The sequence below is a fragment of the Alexandromys fortis genome, unplaced genomic scaffold, assembly GCF_014885135.2.
Source record: "Alexandromys fortis isolate MF-2015 unplaced genomic scaffold, M_Fortis_MF-2015_v1.1 scaffold_97, whole genome shotgun sequence".
NCBI lineage: Eukaryota > Metazoa > Chordata > Mammalia > Rodentia > Cricetidae > Alexandromys > Alexandromys fortis.
Window position 1 is genome coordinate 2,731,419 of NW_026067981.1, and position 20,190 is coordinate 2,751,608.

Here is a 20,190-nt window from a genome sequence, read left to right on the forward strand (position 1 = left end):
GCACTTGAGGATGCTGGGCTGGACATGGTAGAATATGCCTTCAGATGGGTATAGATAGGTGTGACTTAGCAAGAGACAGTCCCCGCATCTCATTGCTGTTCAGCAGTCCCCCCCCCCTTAACCTAATCTCTTCCTCTTTCCTGTAGAGGCCTTTTCAAACCTTTACTTCACAAACCCCATTTCTTTTCCCCTTTTCTTCTTTATAGGTGCTTGACAGAATTTAATAGGCAATGTTAAATGATCTCAGCTAATCAATGCTTTTATCTATTCTGTAACCTTGTATTTCTGCTTTAGAGAAGGGAGTGTGAAGAGATCAGTCATCTACTTTTGCTCTTGACATCCCTCGCTCCTGTCTGTTATACACTACCCATCTTTGCCACGAAGTAGCATTTGATCTATTGTGTGTGTGTGACGCTCATCTGTGTGTGGTGTATACTGATTTTTATGTAAAGTACATTTCTCACTGTGACTCAGGATCCAGGAAAACCGAAACATGGTGTACTTTAAAGAGTAATATACTTTAGGGTCAAAGAATGGAACTCTCCAGGCATGCAGATTCGTTTTATTCCTCTTTAACTTAGGGATGGTGCTTTTTGTCAAGAAAACTGAATTTTTAAAAAGCCTAAAAACAGTTAAGTAAAAAAAATCTCATGTTTTTCTCGACATCTCGATCTTTCTCCTGTATCATGTGCTGTCAGCTTTTTCTGGAAGAGTGAGATGTTTTTTGGGGGAAGGAGCTCCCTGCCCCTCCTCCCTGTGTGCAGTCTAGGCACAGGTGGATAGATGTGTGTGGCAAAGGCTCAGGTTCTGTATGGCACACGGAGGTTGTCTCTGCTGTGTAGCTTTCTCATCACTCTGAAGTATATACCCAGTGCTGGGGAGTAGCTAAGTCGATGAAGGGTTTGTCTTGCAAGCATGATCTTCATTCAGTCCCCAAAATGCACATGGAAAAAAAGCTAGACATGGTAGCATGTGCTTGTAATCCCACACTGGAGAGGCAGAGACAGGTGAACTGGTAAGCCGGCCTACCCTACTTGGTAAGTTCCAGACCTGTCTAAAAACAAACAATAACAAACCTGACTTCTATCGTTAGGACCCACGTCATGAAAGGAGAGAACCAATTCCCTTAAGTTGTCCTGTGACTTCTCTAATATACACATTCAATATAATTAAGTATAAAAATATTTTTTAATGAGTTTGACACCAGCCTGATCTACAGAGCGAGTTCCAGGATAGGCTCCAACGCTACACAGAGAAACCCTGTCTCAAAAAAACAAACAAACAAAAAAACTTTTAAAAAGTGGGTATTACCTGAGGAATGGTACCCAAGGATATCTCCTATCTTCCGTGTGCACATGCATACGTGTTCTTGCGTACCCGTACACTCATCCATAAACATACACAGTGAGTCCTAGGCCAGCCAGAGTTACATAGTGAGACCCTGTCTATACATACACACGCATATGTACATGTGCATGCACGCATGCAGATAGAGAAGAAATGAAGTAGTGAGGGTATAACAATGTGACATGCATCCACAGAAAATCCTCACGAAGATGTGATTTTCAAGCTGAGGTTTTAGTAATAGAAAAGATTTCCTGGGGTGGATCTGTAACATTGCATTCTGAGCAGAGGCATGGTTAGTGCAGACGGACATTAGGGAACCTGGACAAAGTGGGGGCTGGAAAAGGGGGGCAGGAACCCAAGATACTGAAATATATGGAGCTTGGAAAGAAGTTTAGATTTTATTTTAGATATACCAACATAATGTGTCTCATATATCTTATCTGTTCCATAATGTAATTTCTCTTTTACCTCGGCTCTCTACCTTTAAGCTTCAGCCACATTAGCTTGGTCTAACTGTGCCATTTCCCCCTGTCTGTAATGCTCACTATAGAAATTTTGGGGGGCAATATTTTTCTTCTCTTCCCTTTGGAGACCACAGATTCCTGATTTCTCTTCTTATATCGCTGTTTTATGACTTGGTTGTCCTTTTCTGGCTGTTTCTGGTTTCCATAACAACATCCGTAAGGTGTGGTGAGTGTGAGCAAGTGGGTGTTGATAAGGTGTGGGGTGGTTTTCTCAGAGGCTCTTCTGCTGCCTTTCTTGATGATTCGGTGCAACAGCCAACGATTTGAAGTTTTGTCTAGAAATAGCTTTTGCTTCTAATGATGGAAACCTCCATGGCCTTCTGCAAATGTTGTCTAAATGACGGCCTTTCTGAAATACTGGCTATTTTAAGATCTTCTGTTAGTTATGACATGCTGTAAGACATGACAGCCACTAAAATGTGCCGTTCACCTCACATTCATTTTTGTTGTTTACTCCCGTCTATTAAGCTGCTGTTGTTATCTCTGCTGACTCATCTTGCCTTCTGTTTTAGGCACATTTCTTTATTCTTTAAATGTGCTTCTCTATGCCTATGTGACGGCTGTAAGCCTCTCTGATGTTTTGAATTTAATTTAATCCTTGTTCATAGGCCTAATATATTAAAATTAAACAAATGTATAAATATATAGATATTGATATAGGTAGATAGATAAAGAGATATATACAGCTTATTCTGCTGTAGAAATATGGAAAACTATTGTACACAATCACTATTATTTTTTAAGATTTATTTATTTATTATATATGCAGTGTTCTGTCTGCATGGATGCCTGCAGGCCAGAAGAGGGCACCAGGCACCAGATCTCATTACAGATGGTTTTGAGCCACCCTGTGGTTGCCGGGAATTGAACTCAGGACCTCTGGAAGAGCAGCCAGTGCTCTTAACCGCTGAGCCCTCTCTCCAGCCCCACTATCACTGTTTTGATGAAACACCCTAGGCACATATTTATGTATATGTGTACATGTGTATATGTGATTCTATCATATACATTGTTTTTAAAAAAGGTTTTCCTCACTTACTGGAGCTTGTATGTTTTTTTTTTTTTTCTGGATTAGTTTTAAGAATTAGCTTTTATATTTTCATTTTCTCTGGTTGAATCAATCCACATATTAATTTGTTCTGTTATCACTTTATATAACACACTTTACACAGTCCATTATTTCTTTAGAATAAATTAAAAAGGTAATAACAAAGTGAGGGGTCATGAACATTTTTAAGGTTTTGATATGCTGCCAGATTACCCCAGAAAGTTTCACCAATATGTACTCTGCCAGCGGAATGCCAGGGTTCCTGTGTCTCTAACAATCAGAACTGGTGTTTCTATTCATTACATACGTACATCATTATATACATCTATCATTACATACATGCATCTAACATTACATACATACATCCATCAATTACATACATGCATCTAACATTACATACATACATTTATCATTACATACATATATCTATCATTACACACATCCATCATTACATACATGTATCTAACATTACATACATATATCTAACAATAGATTTGCTGCTTTACTAAGAAATCCTACTGCTTTTCTTAGACTATTGAGAAAGATCACCAATTGCTGCATGTTGTATAAATTAAAGTAACTGTTAATATTTACCTATAATATTTATTTGTAATTGTTTTTTCATATCTCTCATAAAGTGTTAAAATTTGAAATGTTTGTCTATTTAAAATGAAGACGTTGGAAGCTGGCTTAAAAACCCTTTGCTCATACAACGTCATCTAGTCCCCCCTTGGCCAACTGTGTGGAGGCAGCAGCTTGTTGCAGGCCCTGATGCAGAGCTAGAACTGGAGTTCCCAATCTTTATTGCGGTCCTGGCTTCAGCACCAGGCATTGTAGGATCTTCTGGGCTACTTTTCTCATCCATAAAATCAGAAAAGTACTTCTTATCCAGATGACTTAAGGTACTTTTATGAGGATCAAAGAGTGAATGTTTTATAAAAGTAATTCATAAGCTGTAATGTACTATCCATATGAAATATATTGTTTTTATAATAACCAGGTTACTCCCTAGTGAGAAGATAGTTTGGGGAAATGGAAAGAGATTAAAATTCAAAACAAGCTTCAGAAATAACCATTTGAAGTTAACAGTATTCTTGTCCACTTTTACTCTTTTTTTTTTTTTTTTTTTTTTTTTTTTTTTTTTTTTTTTTTTTTTGGTTTTTAGAGACAGGGTTTCTCTGTGGCTTTGGAGCCTGTCCTGGAACTAGCTCTTGTAGACCAGGCTGGTCTCGAACTCACAGAGATCCGCCTGCCTCTGCCTCCCGAGTGCTCAGATTAAAGGTGTGCGCTACCAAGGTGTGCGCTACCACCGCCCCGGCCACTTTTACTCTTGAGAAATTTATTTTTGTATATTAAATTCATTTTTCTTCAAGTTCTCTTATAGATTCATTTTCCCAAAGGAAGCGTTTAGAGGCTAGAGAAAAGAGAGGAGAGGATGAGAAATAGGAAGACTTGGTCTCTAGTTCACTTTTAAGAACTCGCATGGTGAGGAGGTGGGGAGTGGATCTGGGAGGAGTTAGAGGGAAGACTGGAGAACGAATGTGATCAATATGCATTGTATGAAATTCTCATAGAATTAGTAAAAATATATCTTAAAAGAACCTGTTTGGTTGTTGAGTGGTGGTGGTGGTGGTACACACCTTTAATCCCAGGGCTTGGGAGGCAGAGGCAGGCGGATCTCCAGGTTTGAGGTCTGTCAGATCTATGTAGTGACTTCTAGAACAGCCAGAACTACACAGAAAAATCCTGTCTTGGAAAACCAGACCTCTAACCCCAAAGTACCCATTTGGTTTTGCAGAATGGGCAGCAAAACATGTCTGAATATATTTAACCAGGCATTGCATCTGATATCTGTGGATTTCTACTCAGTTTAAATGGATTAATTCAATATTTGCTTCTGTAGCTTGTATTTCTTTTTGATTTTCAGTGACATTTGATCATAAAATACAATTGGAGCATTCAGACCTCATCAGTTTCTCGCTACTTGGGTTAAAAAAATATGGCTCTGAAAAAATTAAAATCCCTCCATCTTGTGGCAAGTTCATTTCTAATGTTTGTGTCAATCATCTTTTTGTTAAGTAACTTACTGCATTTTACCCCATACATCTAAATTTTAAAACGATAATTATATTCCTTTGATTATCTGGATACTTTTCACAATTGTTTTTATGCAAAGAGTGTGGCTTCTATAAAACAACTGGTTAGCTCCAGCTTTAGAGCTACTAAGAGCTCTCTGGGCTTCTTTGTTGTTTTCAATACCTTTCACACACATGTCACTGAAATACAGATTGAACTTGGATCAGTTCATTAGAAATGAGCACGTGGCATAGGTGCCTGAACTCTGCTTTTCTGTTGAATGTTTGCAGTGTAACACACATACGACATGCAAAGGTAAGACCAACTCTTTTTTTTTCTTTCTTGAGACAGGGTTTCTTGGTGTAACAGCTCTGAATCTCCTGGAGTGGTCTTGAACTCACAGAGATCCACCTGCCTCTGCCTCTTGAGTGCTGGGATTAAAGATGTACACCACCACCACCTGGCTAAGACTAACTTTTTAAAAGCAGAAATAATTCAGATCACTCTCTTTAAAGAGCTTAAGAGAGTAAGTTATTTTAACATAAGACTGAAAGAGACAGTTTTCTTGTTTGTAAAATGAGCTGGATAAAAACATTACTCTCATTATAGAGATATTGTTATAATTAAGTGATGTGTTACTTACCCTAATACTTTATATACTGTAGGTCTATTAATCTTAGCTGTTATCGCTGCTATTTACCTTTTATTAAAATTTGTTTTTGATGATCTCATATATGTGTGTGTGTGTGTGTGTGTGTGTGTGTGTGTGTTAGTTTCTGGTTATTGTCACACTCGCCCTCTCTTATCTCTCCCACCACAATTCCTCGCCACCCTAGTCCCCTTTCTGCAGTTTTGTCTTTTTGTTTTGTTTTGTAAACTGAGTTGAACTAGAGCCATCTATGTGACTAGGGATTTGTACCCACCCATTAGAGCTTGGTGGTCTCGTCGGTGGCTAAATAACTACAGACAACTCTGGCTCACCCCCAGGATTTATAAGTAGACCACAGTTCATCAGGGAGAAGTAGGGCCAACTGGGCCTTGACCGTCTGTTGTTGCTGTTTGACAGGCCCAGTCTGCTCCAGCCCATTTTGATGTGAGATCATGATTGCCTTGATTGGATCATGCTTATGACAGTGTTGCATAGCATTTCTCACTGTGTTTGGGCCTTTACCCTTTATCTGCCCCTCTTGAGCCAGTCTTAAAGCAGCTGGTATGACTGTCCCGTGCAGGGTGGAGCACTTTACTGTCGCGTGTTTTCAGTGTCTTAACTGCCATCCATCCCTGCATTCACCAGTGCTCATCACAAGAGATATTTTCCTGATTAAGAATGAGAGTCGCATCTGTCTGTGGGTATACACATAGGTGTTTAAAAGACACCTCGGCACTCATTTTAGTCCTCGGCCATGGGCTTTAACTGGGTTTACAGTACCAGGCCTGGATTTCCTCTTGGTGGGCAGGCCTGGAAACGGTACTCAGAGTGTGTGGTTGCCCCCTAACAGCTGTGCCATTGTTGCCGTGATGAGCACATCTTGCCTAGCAGGTAGGTGTTGTAGTTCATAGTGTCATCATCTGGGATTTGATGGTTATTGATGCCTTTTCTTCCCCCAGCAGCCTGCATTGCGTCCTCTGGCACTATGAAAGCCGGTCAGCAGGGAAGAAGCTTACAGTCCAGTTCCAGCTTGGTTTCTCTGTATCTTGCACCAAAGGTGTGTATAGCATTTTCAGCAATACAGTCTTATCAACTAATTCCGATGGACAATCAAGAGGAATGATAAGAGCCTATATTGTATAGGGAGCCTCTGGATCTCTCTGAGCAACAACATAAAAGGAAGTATCCCATATCTGGCCTGAGATTTTTGTTTAATGACCCATGGCTGTTAGACACATTTCTACTGTTTTGTTACTGATTAAGAGAGATTTCAGAAATGGAGAAACACAGACTAATCACTGTGACATGATGTTCATTATTTGTTTATTGTTTTTTCCAATGATGGAGACCAAACCCAGCACCTTGTACTTGCTAGGCAAGCTCTTTACTACTGAGCTAAATCCCCAACCCAAGAAATGTTAATTAAAGATAACAAAGTTAGCTAACTTTATAGCTTTTTCTGTGTTATTTTTATTCAGTGAGCTTTATGCTTTATTTAACGTATGAATATGTATAAATCCAAAATGGAACTTACACATTTTAATGCCAACAACAGTTCCCTAAATTTACCAGAAGGCATTTGGAGGCAGTAGGGAACCATGTCATTATGGTTCATTGCTAAGAGTTCAACTTTGTTACCTGTGCAATTAAGTGTGTAATAGACTTGCTCTCTCTCTTCTCTGTTAATGTTGTTTTTTTCATTCACTCCTTTTTATGAATCGTGAGTGTAAAGATACAGACTTTGTGTCTATTAGAAAGTAATTTTGTACATTATCTGTTTATATGTGTATAAATTATCTCTATGTAAACATACTCTTTTTTTTTTTTGAGGCACAGTCTGTGTTTTTTAGGTTTGCATACGCTCCCGCCACCCTTGTTTTTCCCTTTCCCTGGAATGCTCCTTTTCCTTCATGTCTGTGCTCAACTGAGCCTCATGCGGAGGCGGGGCTTCGTCGTTCACCCTCTGGAGCAGCAGCCCCAGCTGTTCTCCATCCTGCTTCTTCTTCATCTTCTTTCTCTCATTTTAGTGACTGGCAAAAACCTTACAAATCTTCAGGTTTTTCAAAATTAATGATAGTGTTTGAAATTTAAAAACTTTTCTCTTCTGTGACAACTAAGAGTTTCAAGTAGCCCCAGCATCTCTGGAGGTTGCTAGTCAGTGCACAGAGAATGTGATTCTGCACTGTCGGGGAACAGGAAGGATGAGCACCCTAAGAAGAGAGCTGTGGAAAGGTGGTTGTGAAGAAAGGAGGAGTGGATGTTTATTCAGAGAGAACCTGACTTTATTCATGCCCAATCACTGTTAAATTTCTACTGTGTGACTCTCGCTGTTTTAGACAACCTCAAAACCCCTAAGGAACTAAAAAGGCTGAGTTTGGGGAGACATACAATTTTAGACAAGAAGTATATGATACAATATGGTATGATGAGATGTATCGCTTATTACAAAAAATGAAGCAATTTATAAGGCTGCAGAGTGAGGGGTTTAGAAAGGACTGGCGGTTGGATAATCATGGAAGCCTCTCCTCATTGTTCTGAGGGAAACCATGGTGCAGCATCTTCTAGGATCCCTAGAAGGAGGAAGGGCTTCTCAGAGAGAGTTGGCTGTGCACAGATCCTCTCAGAGAGAGTTGGCTGTGCACAGATCCTCTCAGAGAGAGTTGGCTGTAAAGATCTTGGGGTAGTAACTTTATATGGACTGAGTAGGTTATATGTATATGTTCAAGAACACACACATGTAACACTAATTAAAGAAAAAGAGGCCATGAACTTGAAAGAGAACAAGGGGTGGTACTCAGGAGGGTTCACAGAGAGGCAAGGGAAGGGAGAAGTGATGTAGTTATAATGTCAAAAATAAAAACATTAAAAGTAAAAAGATTACAGGGTGGATGAGAGGGTTTGTCTACGATCCAGTCAGGCCACTCAGACGGAATCAGCAGCGAAGAGCAGGATGGCAACAGACGTCAAGAGGGCTGGAACTGGCGTAGATCAGTGTGGCGTGGCGTAGTAGTGCTTCAGAGTTGGGAGAGACTGCGTTTTTCTAATTCCAACTCTGAGACTGAAATTGTCACTAATGCTTAGCAGACCGTGAGCTCTAAATTGTGAAAAGCGACAGGTCCATAAAGAAAAAAAAAAAAAAAGATGAAGGGAAGTGGGAGAGATGGCTCACTGGTTAGGAGTACTGGCTGCCCTTCCAGATGACACGGGTTTTCTTCCCAGCACCCAAGTGGCCGCTGACAACCGTCCTTAATTCCAGTTCCAGGAGAGCTGATGCCCTCTTCTGGTCTCCACAGGTACTGCGTGCATGTGTTGCAGAGACAGCCATCAAAACATTCATACACATAAAAGAGAAATAAATAAAATACCCAAAATGTATGTGTGCACACTGAAGAAATTGGCTGATAACTTTTGAAATCCTCAGTTTTAAAGATAAAGAAGTGAAGCTGAGGCACACTTAGTGGCAGTGTCTTCCACCTCACTGTTGCATCCCCACCTGCCTGAGGGGTGCACATTTGTGCGGATGCTCAGTGGACCCCATACTGAATTAGTTCTGGTTTCTCAACAAAGGGAAGGAATTGAAATCTTTAGGCAGCTGTAAATAAATAAATAAATCATCCAAGCGACCCTAAATGGACTCAGCTTGTTGATATATATTTGATATATATTTCTGTAAATATATATAAAAGAAAATAAACCATGAATTTGAAGGGTGAAATATGGGAGAGATTAGAGAGACAGGGGCATATGAAGTTATGTGATTATATTTTAATTTTTAAAAAAGTAGCTTTAGTCGGTGCCATACCAGCAAGTGCCCACTTCTGTTGTTTTACCGTCCTCTCCTCCTGTTCTGGTTCCCTTTTTAATGCCTCTTTCATTTTTAATATCCTGTTTCTAGAGTAAGGAAGATATCCAGAGTGGAAAGATGAGAGAGGGAGAGGAATGGACTGAGTAGCTTCTGAGTCTGAGAAAGAAAGCAGTGTCTGCCTCTGCCAGTCACCCCTGCCCTCTCTGAGGTTCCTCTGCCCTTTCTAGCACACTCGAGGGTCCTGAGAGGGCTGCGCTGGTGGAGGTCCTCCCGTCTCCAGCCATGTTCTGGGGACTCGCCTGTGCATTCCGTCTCCTGGCTCTGTAGCCAGGTCACTCCAGTGTCTGCATGCATGGGTTGATTTATGGATCTCCTCTTAAAGGACTGTCCAAATCACTGTCTCTGTGTATTAAAGCTAAATTCTTAAGACTACAAATTTTAAAAAGCCACATCTTAAAAAGATGGTTAATTAAAAGTTACATCACGTTAGAGACCTTTTAAAAAGCTTGGTGAGATTAATACAAGAGCTGAAAAAAATTATTTTACACACACAAATGCACACTTTAGAATAAATCTTTTTATCTCATGAGGAAGTTATTCTTGAAACAGTGAATAGAATCTTCTGAATTGTTTTTTTCCCATGTATTTGACTTAGGTATTAGGAGTCAGGTGAGGAATGCTGACTGTCTTTCCCCTTCCACGACAGTGAATGTTTGACCCTGATCATTTATCAGTGGCTAAAAAGCAAGGCTTCACATTTGCTTGAGGATGACCTGGGGAATTGACAAAAAGATTCAGACTAGGTCCTTTTTAAAATGTAAGGGGTTAGGAAGTGTTGGCCTGCCCTGGCACGAAGAGGATTTGTTAAAACCGAAAGCCAGCGCTTTAACTTAGGGATTGGGGTGGGAGGGAAGCCTGTTGCTCTCTTAGTTACTGTCTGTCTGCTGTTGAGGCTGAACTGTGTTTATAGCTTTTCTTGTAATACTGTTCTGGGGCTGGGTGTGGTGGCACACGGCTTTAATACAAGCAATAAGGAGGCATAGGCAGGCAGATCTCTGAGTTCCAAGCCAGCCTGGTTTACAGAGCTAGTTCCAGAACAGCCAAGGCTGTTACACAGAGAAATCCTGTCTCGGAAAAAACAAACAAACACAAGAATTTCCTGGGATTTGTGAACATTCATGGTGACACAGCTCCACAGTAACAAGGCCTGGGTTAAAGGGTTATTTTTTTTTTTTAATTTTGTTTTGTTTTGTTTTGTTTTTATCTTAGAGCTCTGTATTCTTTCTAATGTGTTATAGTCAGGTCCAAGATGTTTAACCTCTTTTTTTTCTTTCATGTAGCTGTACAAAGACTCTTTGTTTTTGAAAACCTTGCATTTCTAGAATTGATAACCACAGGACTAAATGGACGCATGTACCAGCTATGGTGACATGTAACCATAGTGAACACTAGGTGGCGCGCCTCCACCACTGGATGACGTCCTTTCTGGCTCAGTCAATGTTACTCACCTGAGTCATATTGATGCCCTCCAGATGCCATCCTTGTAGAAATCAGGAGTGCTCACCACCACAGATGGTCTCATAAAGGGAAAGATAAACTTTTTCTTCTTAAATTAAAAAAACAATCTAAATAATGAATCCTTCTGTTACATTTGAAAATGGCATTTTTGAAATTTGTTATGCTACCAAAATATTGTTTGACTTAATAAAAAGCTAAATAAGGCTTTAGCATAAAATAATATCTGAGTTATGTGAGACAATGTAAGCAAACACGTGGAAGAAAATGCTATCCTAATACAAACCTCTTCAGGCCGACTCAGCCAATCAGGGCTATTAACACTGGCCGGTGGGCGTTCCCAAGGCCTTGATGGCTGTACAGAAGGACGGTTGTGCTCACAGCCACTAGGCCCATCAGCTTACCAGCAACACGCCATTTTCACCAATCCTGAGTATTCAACGATCCTCTGCTCCTGACAAAAATGCAAATAGAGTCAGTAGTGACTTAGGCCAGTGGCAACAGGTGCAATGCATGCAACCCCGTATGTGCATGCGGTTTCTGCAGCAGTTGGCACACAGAATAGAGGGAAGGGCCCAAACACGATACCTGTCTGCTTGGTCAGCTCTGTCCTTCTCTATCACTGCACCTCAGGCTGTTGGTGCTGTGCACATGCTTACAGCGGGGACTGCAGGGCTGGGGGTGTAAGAAGGCCAGCTTAGCCAAGACTGTGTACATGTGTGCGTGAGTGTGCGAGAGAAGACCAGCTTAGCCAAGACAGTGTGCACATGTGTGTGTGAGAGAGAGAAGACCAGCTCAGCCAAGACAGTGTGCACGTGTGTGTGTGTGTGTGTGTGGCAGCCAGCTTAGCCAAGACAGTGTGCACATGTGTGTGAGTGTGCATGAGAAGGCCAGATTAGGCAAGACAGTGTGTGCATGAGAAGACCAGCTTAGCTAAGACAGTGTGCACATGTGTGCGTGAGTGTGCGTGAGAAGGCCAGAGAATAGCACTGATGTCTTCCTCATGTGCTCTCCACCTTATGTTTTGAGCTAGTTTCTCCCACTGAGCCTGGAACTCACTAAGAAGGCTAAGTTGGTTGGCTAGCATGCTAGAATCCAGGATGCGCTGCTGTACTCGGCTACTGTGCGTGTGCGCTAGGATCCAAACGTAGGTTTTCATGCTTGCGTGTTATGCATTTTGCCAACTGAGCCATATTCCCAGCCCCAGCCAAGGCAATTTTTTAAAAATATGAAATCTGAAGACTTGCTTTTCCTGACTTGAGAGATCTAAAGTTTGGTACTCTAGGCATGGTGATGCGGCATAGGGCTTGATGGTGAGAGGAACAGAGTTTGGAACCCAGGAGCAGACTCTTGGTGGTACATTGATCTTTGCCAAATCTGCCAGCACCATTCAATGGGGTACAAGTAGTATCTAAGCAGTTATGGCTTGGACAATTAAATATTTTTTTGTACAAGGATCCATTTAGACTTTTAGTTAATATCACACATGAAAAGTAGCTAAAACAAGCAAAAACCTCAATCTATATATAAGACCCCAAATAAGAAATCTCTTAGAACGAAGTGTAGGCCTACATCCTGTGTATTGTGTCAATCAAAGCTTTCTTGGATGTGACATTGAAATCACAAGTCACCAAAAATCTTATCCTCTTCTGAATGTTCTGGAACTGTAAATGTGAAGCGGGGGAGGAGGGGACTTCTGAAGTATTGTCTCTAGATCCTAGCTGGACACAGTAATAGGCACGTGAATGGAAGAAACGACTAAGGGATGCGTTCCAAAGGTGCGGGCAGAGCCAGAGACCCTGACAAAGCAGTACAGGCAGCAGGAGCAGGGCCTGGCCACACCAGAGAGCTGCTAGGGGCTTGCCGGGGTGCAGGATGAGAACTCTCAGGGGTAGCGGCGGTGGAGGGGCTGACAGGAGCTGTGGGCTTGAGTGGAGCCCGGCAACTAAACGTGATCTGGCTGGGAGCTGGCAACAGAAGCGTCTCATTCCCAGTGCTCGTTCTAAACCTTCAGTCACGGTCGCCTAGCAAATCCATGCGACAGCTACAAGGTAAAGAAGTCCTTTGCTGAAGTCCATGTAGCTCGCCTGCCCAGTGCCAACTACAGAAAATCTGATGGAAGACCCGGAGGGCCAAATGGAAAATGTCCAACACATACATTTCCAGGCCTAGTGGTGTGGTGGTTAGGAGAGAGAGGCATAAAGACTCCCACCTCCCCCAACCCACTTCCCAACCCCGCTATGACCTTGGCAAAGCTTAGAGATAGCATGTCTATTGGTATTTTCTTTGCTATCACATGGTTTATGGCCCAATGAAGTCAATTCTGTAATTGAATATTAAGTATAAATAGTATATAACTACTTTACGGTTATTGTGCTAATATATTTAGACCCAGCATTTCTGTTTTGTCTCAGATCCAATTCTCCTTTCAGTGCTGCGGTTAGCTGACGACAAGCAGTCCCTCAGGGTAGGCCTGGCCCTGGCGTTACTTAACACCACATCAACTGTGTTCTCTAAGGTGTCAGCCAGGGGAGCCACAGTAAGGGGCAAAGGGGGACCTTTAGATTCTTTCTGTAAATACATAGCAAAAGAGTTAAAATATTAGTTTTGAGTCTTTTAAGGTACTGAATATTTGATTTTTGCCATTTTATGAAGATCTATCACGCGTCTTTATTTCTTCGGACCTTGATTTCAGTGTTGATGTTTTTATATCACTAAGGACTTTCAAAAGAAGTGACAGTCACTGTCTCCTAGAAGCCTGTAATCTGGTTATAGGAAGAATTTTAATTGCGCAAGCAGACCAGATGGCAAGCCAGGGTTTTACTGTGGGAAATTCGTCAGTCTCACGGGGAAACAAGGGTCCCTGTAAGGCTGGGCTGTGTAAAAAGTCACAAAGCCTGTGCCAGGTCACGTGTCTGCACTTGGGTCTCTTTGATCTCTGGGCCTCTGCAAATCGAATCACAGGTTCAGAGATGCCGATTGGCTGGAGATGCTGTGGAAAGACTCCACAGCCATTGCGTATGCTTGAAGGCGGCTGAAGCCGAGGCTGCCTTTGATTTCCAGAGAGGTTTCCCTTAATACGAGCGTGACTTTGATTTCTCACATGGCAGTGAACTCAGAAGTCAAGAGGGTTTTTTTTTTTTTTTTTAGGATAGGGTTCAAAAAGAAAAAGTTTAGAGAACAAAAGCCCCTTCTGGATGAAGCTGACTATGGCCGTGGTTTTTTCGGCTTTTCTTCATCCTGCTCTTTAAAAGTATAGGCAAGAGGGGGCGGTTGTGCATTTGGGGGAGCACGTGAGTTCGTTTACTGATTTATGTTGTTGTTTTGGTTTGGTTTTCTGTCCTTTTGAGACATTGGTCTTAGTAGACAGCCCAGGCTAGCCTGGCGCTCCCTGTGAAGCGCAGGCTGGCTTTGAACGTGCCGTCCTCCCGCCGGTGCCTTCAGCGCACTGGTGTAAGCCACGCCTTTTGTTGCTGCTGCTCTTGTGCTCTGTCTGAAGCCATCAGGTGAAAGTTGGTTGTGAATTGGAGCTCTTTCTCTGCGGCTTCCCAAGTGTGTGGATTTGGGAAGTGCATCTCAAGGACAAGTATAAACGCGTTATCGCTCAAAGCCTAGCATGGTTGCCGTGTTTCCGTTCCCATGCTTATCGTACTAAGGGAGGTAGGAACTGCTGGCTTATTTGCCTCCTGTGTCTGGTCATAAATTTTTAATGATCCACTATATTCTCGGAATGTTCAAAGCAAAGTGAAGTTTGTTCTTCAGCAGCCGCTTTTTGCTCTGCCTTCCTGGAAGCAGCTGGCTTGAGGCGGCAGGTCCTCAGGTGCCGCTGACTTCTGACGCAGCTGGCTAAAGTCATTCGGGCAGCTGTAGGCACAGAGGCCCAAACTAGTAATCTGTTGAATATTACCTTTATTGCCTCCGAGGCTAATGAAGTCACATAGGTGCTGATAATTGTTAGGACAGATTACGAGCAGGTGCTGCTTCTCGTTGCTTTATGACTAATTGCTAATCTAACGTGTAGGTTTTTCCCATCATTCTCCCCGTCAGCTGGTCTCAGTTGATCGTTCTCCTTGAGACACGCTTTCCCTCCATCTCTCTGTCTATTCATCTGTCCGTCTCTTCGTGCCACTGGGAAATTTCCTGAGCATCTAGCTTGCCAGGTACTTTTCTAGGCCCCAGAGAAACACATTTTGTTGCTGTTCTCAAGAGTATGTATTCCTATTAAGATAAATATTAATTATGCCCTACTTGATCCCGTTTTTCTATTTATAATGTTCACTGACCAGTGGTTCACTATTCCATTTTGTCTTTCAAATCTAAGGACATCGTTGGTCAGTATTTTTCTGTTTTGTGTGATCTTAGATTTACAGTCAGACCCGTGCTGGCCCCCAGCCTGGCACTCTGTGGCTTTTGACATGGTAGCTGTATTGGTTATACACTTTGTTGCTATGGGAAGATACCCGAGGAAAGTAACTGAGGGAAGGGGAGGTTTATCTTGGCTTATAGTTCAGAACACTGCCGATCCTGGTGAGGAAGTCATGGCAGCCAGAGCCTGAGGCAGCTGAATCACATTGTGTCTGTGGTTGGGAAGCAGCGAGAGACAAATTCTAGCTCAGCTTCTTTTTCTCCTGTTCATTCAATTCAAGATCCAGCCTCATAGAATCGCCCTGCCTACACTTAGGGTGGGTCTTCCTACCTTAACTAACCTCCCAGACGCCTTGGGAAGGTGTGTCTGGGGGTGATTTAGCCCCTGTGGAGCTGACAGTCCTAACCTAGCAGCCATATAGATAGCTCTTCAAGCACCTGTGGCTGTCAATCACAGAGCTTACCTCTGCATCGCGTTTGTGCTTTTTATCCTGCTTTTGTTTCATTCGTATTTATCTTGATTTCCCCATTTGGAATGTGGATAAAGCCGACTTCGGTGTTTTACCTCGGCACACACCTCTTCTCTCACACGGGGCCCAGGACAAAGTCAAGAAGGCTGTTATTCCTCCATTACCAGTCTTTTTAAAGCGAGTCTGCTAAAGATCATTGCCAGTGAAGAGCTCCATGCCATCCCCATATCTTATGGGGACCAGGTCAAGCGTTTTCATTACATCATTAAAAGCAGAAAGCTGGTGTTGACTTTTGGTAATAAGATGAACACGGAGTACCGTGCTACACTGCGGCATGTTTCTTCCTCTCTTGCCTTTCTGTGGTGTCGAAGGAAGCTGAGGGAGGGTAATCCAGGAGTTGCTCACAGCTGTCCAGTCATGGAAGATACGAATATTTTAAAAGTTGACTTTAATAGGGCTGGGGCGTGACACAGTATTTGAGTGCTTGCTGGTATGTGCAAGGCCCCAGTTCAGTTCCCAGCACTGTAAAATAAATAGATACATAATAAATAAATGTTTGACCAGGATATCCTAGCTCCTTAAAGTCAGCTAAATTATTCTGTTTATTTATTATGAGCGATGAAAACAGCTTGTCCCAGAAGGCAGCAACACTCACCACTGTGACCCTAGCGCTGAGCCAGATACTGACCGGCAGAAAACGGGTGCATTGTGAGGCTTGGAGGAAAGGGGAACTATGGAGTTCATCCGCAGCGCTGCAGAAAGCGGGGACTCACAGGGCATTTGACTTTTTGAAGAAAGCAACCGTCGTGGAGATAAAGATTTCTAAGTGACAGGAGTTATGACTCACAGGTTCAAGTCAAATAAGCATGGGAGTAATACCCATCTGAGACTCGGCATTAGGCTGCTGAGTTCAAGTCCTGCAGAAGTGATGTTCCTGGTGGTCCGACCACTGTCTGCATCTCACTGCCGTCATGGTTGCTTCACCGGACAGGGTCTTTGATAAGTGTTCTCAGGTAGAGTGCTTCCTTCCAAATGGGAATTTTAGGCGGAGCTCTGTTCTGTGGAGTTCCCATCAACAGTACCATCAACCTCAGCGACTTTCTCGTGCCTTTAAATGAGATGCACATGTGGCCTCGTGCTCATTGAAGTTGGGAGTCCCAGTCACTTTTTCATTCTCAGGCAGTATCTTAGTCTGTTTGGGCTGCTGTAAAAAGTAGCTCATAACAGCAGGAATTCATTTCTCACATTTCCAGAGGATTCAGTGTTTGAGAAGAGCTGTTTCTTTCTCCGCAGATAGTGCCTTCTGGCTGCCTTCCAGTATGGGGACCAGAGTCAGGGGGCTTTCAGAGGCCCATTGTGTAAGTGTAATAAGCCTTCAAAGGCTGCACTTACTAATAACACCTCACACTGATGATGGGGTTTGTAACATATGAATCTCACAGAGATATAAACAGCTATACCATAGCAAGCACCTAGCTATTGCATATGCATGGATGGGTCGGCAGCCAAGATGATTAAAATATCTCTCAGAAATTAATTCTGCAGTTCTTCGTGTATACAGTTATTTCCCATTATAGTTTGTTTTGAATTTGGTACATTGATTTTAGTAGCTGATATGTTACCTGGTTCCTATCAGGAAATACACACGCACGTGCATACACACGCGCGCACACACACACACACACACACGTGTGCGCGCATGGTCCTTGGGGAGAATGGTAAGGAGAAGATGTGCCTTATGGGCGAAGACTGTATAGAAATCGGAGACAGCAATGCAGTAGTACTGAAGAGCTCTTGGCTTTATTTTATAGGTTATACAGTAGTCTTGTAGATTCATGATAATAATAGAAGGCCAAGGGGCTGGAGAGGTGGCTCGGTGGTTAAGAGCACTGGTAGCTTTTCCAGAGGACCCGGGTTCAGTTCCCAGCATCTACATGACAGCTCACAACTGTCTTTAAGTCCAGTTCCAGGGGACCCAGCACCCTCACGAGGACATACCTGAAGGCAAATCATCAATGAATATAAATAAACAAATAACATTTAAAAAAAAGGTCAGTACAACAGAAAATATGTTGCAAGAAAGTTTTCAGTACTTATACTAAATGTGCATTGGATCATAAGATGAAGTCCTTGGTATACTAGATAAAAGTTTATAGGTAGCTGGGAAGGTGGCTCAGTCTTTAATGTACATGTGTAAGATCACATCCTCAGTACCCGTGTAACCCTTGGAAGAAGCCAGGTGAGGTGGCATTCAGTTGTAGCCCTAAGGATGGAGAGAGAGACAAGAGGATTCCCAGAGCTCACTGGCCAGTCAGTCTAGCCAAATCGGTGAGCTCTGGCATCAGTGGTTTGTATGCACACACACATACACAGTGCGAAGTCATCGTTATAATAGACGCCAATATATAGGAAAATGATATAGGATTATGTATCCACTCCTAGATTCTGCATATATTTCATTTTATTTCTTGGTATGTTGTTGTGATCCAGCTGCCCTCACTCCCCGTGACTGACAGCCTAATCTCCGCTTTGAATGTTAGCAATGCATCTTTTCTCAATTAGCTCTAAACTCCTTCAGCTTTATAAGTATCTTCAGTGCAGTCATATTTGCATGATAAATGGCTTTCAGTAGTTCTCTGTTAACAGTGATCCTTTGCACTTGTATTAAATGTGCAGGTGACAGCGTTAACATTTCTAGTCTTCCCCCTTGCAGGAGATACAAAGGTAGCATTGTGTCAGGCATGTATTTGATGACTGGCACGTAACTTCATTGAGTTTTAACAAATGAATTTCTTTGAAAAGCAGGCTATTTAGGATAATGTTCTCTGCTACTGTTTCGAGGCCCAAAATTCCAAAGTATTGTTCCCCTGGATGCATTCCTTAGTACCTATTAGTATTATGTGGTAGGATTCTGTGTCAGCAAATCCTTCTAAATCATGGAGCTGAAATAAAGGTGTTTCCAAACTTTGCTGTAGTTTTGCACTTACATCACCACACCACACTGCTGTTTGTACTCAAGTTTGCTTTCTTGTAACCCTTTCTATCCCATGAACCAATTTTCAGTTCCTAGATTTATATAATTTTGTATCAAATTTAGGCAACGACGGGCTTAATAATGACATTGTTATTCAAGTACATCATGCTCTCAAACTCTTCACTCCCCTTGGTCTTTTCTTGTCTCACTTTGCCCTCCTATCCTTTTATACTTTTATGGAGAGAGAGCGAGAGCGAGAGAGAGAGATCCATCTGCAGAAGAAATATGCAATATTTGTCTTTATGTGTCTGTCTTATTTCCCTTTGTGTGATGGTCTCCAGTCTCGCCCACCAAACAACATAGTTTTATTCTTCTCTATGGTTGAATAAAACTCCATTGTGTGTGCATACTTCATTTTGTTGATTTATTTGTTGAGGGACACTAGACTGATTCTCATCACTTTGCTGTTGGAAATAGTGCTACAATAAACATGGATTGTCAGGGTGTTTATTTACTTGTTTTCTGGTTTTTGTTTTTGTCTTTGTTTTGAGACTGGGTGTGGCCTTGGCCGACCTGGAACTTGCTGTGTAGACAACAAGGCTAGCCTCTAACTCACAGAGATCTTCCCGTGTCTGCCTCCTGATTGCTAGATATTAAAGGCTTATATCACCACTCCTGGCAGATCCGGTATTTCCGTAGTGTGCTGACCTAGATTCCTTCGTGAATATTATCAGGAATGGCATCTTAAATGACATGCCAGAAACTCTGAAAGTAACCTGGTCGGAGCTGTTCTTCCTAGGATGAAGGCCAATCTGATTGTCCATAGTGATGGCTGATTTCTTCTTAGGGCCATAGTCTGCTTTCTTCAGAGTGCCTTGTAGGCAGCCTGCCTTTCTGTCTTCCTTCCCCTTCCTTGTTCTCTTGACTCATTCAGAACTCGTCAACCTATTTGTCTTCTTTTTGATTCATTGCTTTTGGTGTCTGGACAAAGTATTCATTTTTGGCATCAGACATGTCTTTGTTTGAAAGTCCAGATCTGGCTTTGACCATCTGTTTGACCTAGTAAGCACCTGCACTTCTGTTTTCACGTGGGTGAAATGTCCCTCCATTTGTACATATGTTTTGAAGATTCGTAACTCTATCTGTACAAACCTGGATGATGGGATGTTAGCTTATTTCATTCCACCTCCACACTTAATGTAGTATTTGATCCCAATCACTTGGAGAAATAAGATTTTAAAAGATTTGCTAAAATGGTAATAGTTTAGAAAACACTAAGTACCCTAAAAGCAGCACCCGAATGTGAGCAATGGAGTGCGCTGATTTATGAAAGCTGGGGGTCATTGGTACCCTCACCCCAACACAATGATAGCCTCCTTCCCTCTCCCTCGATTGCATTTATAAGTTTGATCCTTAG

At 42.2% G+C, this 20,190-nt stretch overlaps 1 protein-coding gene across 7 annotated transcripts in view; it reads left to right on the forward strand.

Moving 5' to 3' along the window:
• Nme7 (NME/NM23 family member 7) overlaps positions 1-20,190 on the forward strand; it is a 141,180-nt gene that overhangs the window by 1,136 nt on the left and 119,854 nt on the right. For 4 of the 7 annotated variants that reach the window (XM_050158276.1, XM_050158274.1, XM_050158269.1 and 1 more), the window contains exon 2: positions 6,604-6,701. In XM_050158276.1, coding sequence (XP_050014233.1) covers positions 6,630-6,701 — 72 coding nt within the window. In that variant the 5' untranslated portion in view covers positions 6,604-6,629. The remainder of the gene's footprint in view (positions 1-6,603; positions 6,702-20,190) is intronic. The other 3 variants (XM_050158275.1, XM_050158270.1, XM_050158271.1) reach the window with 1 other exon arrangement.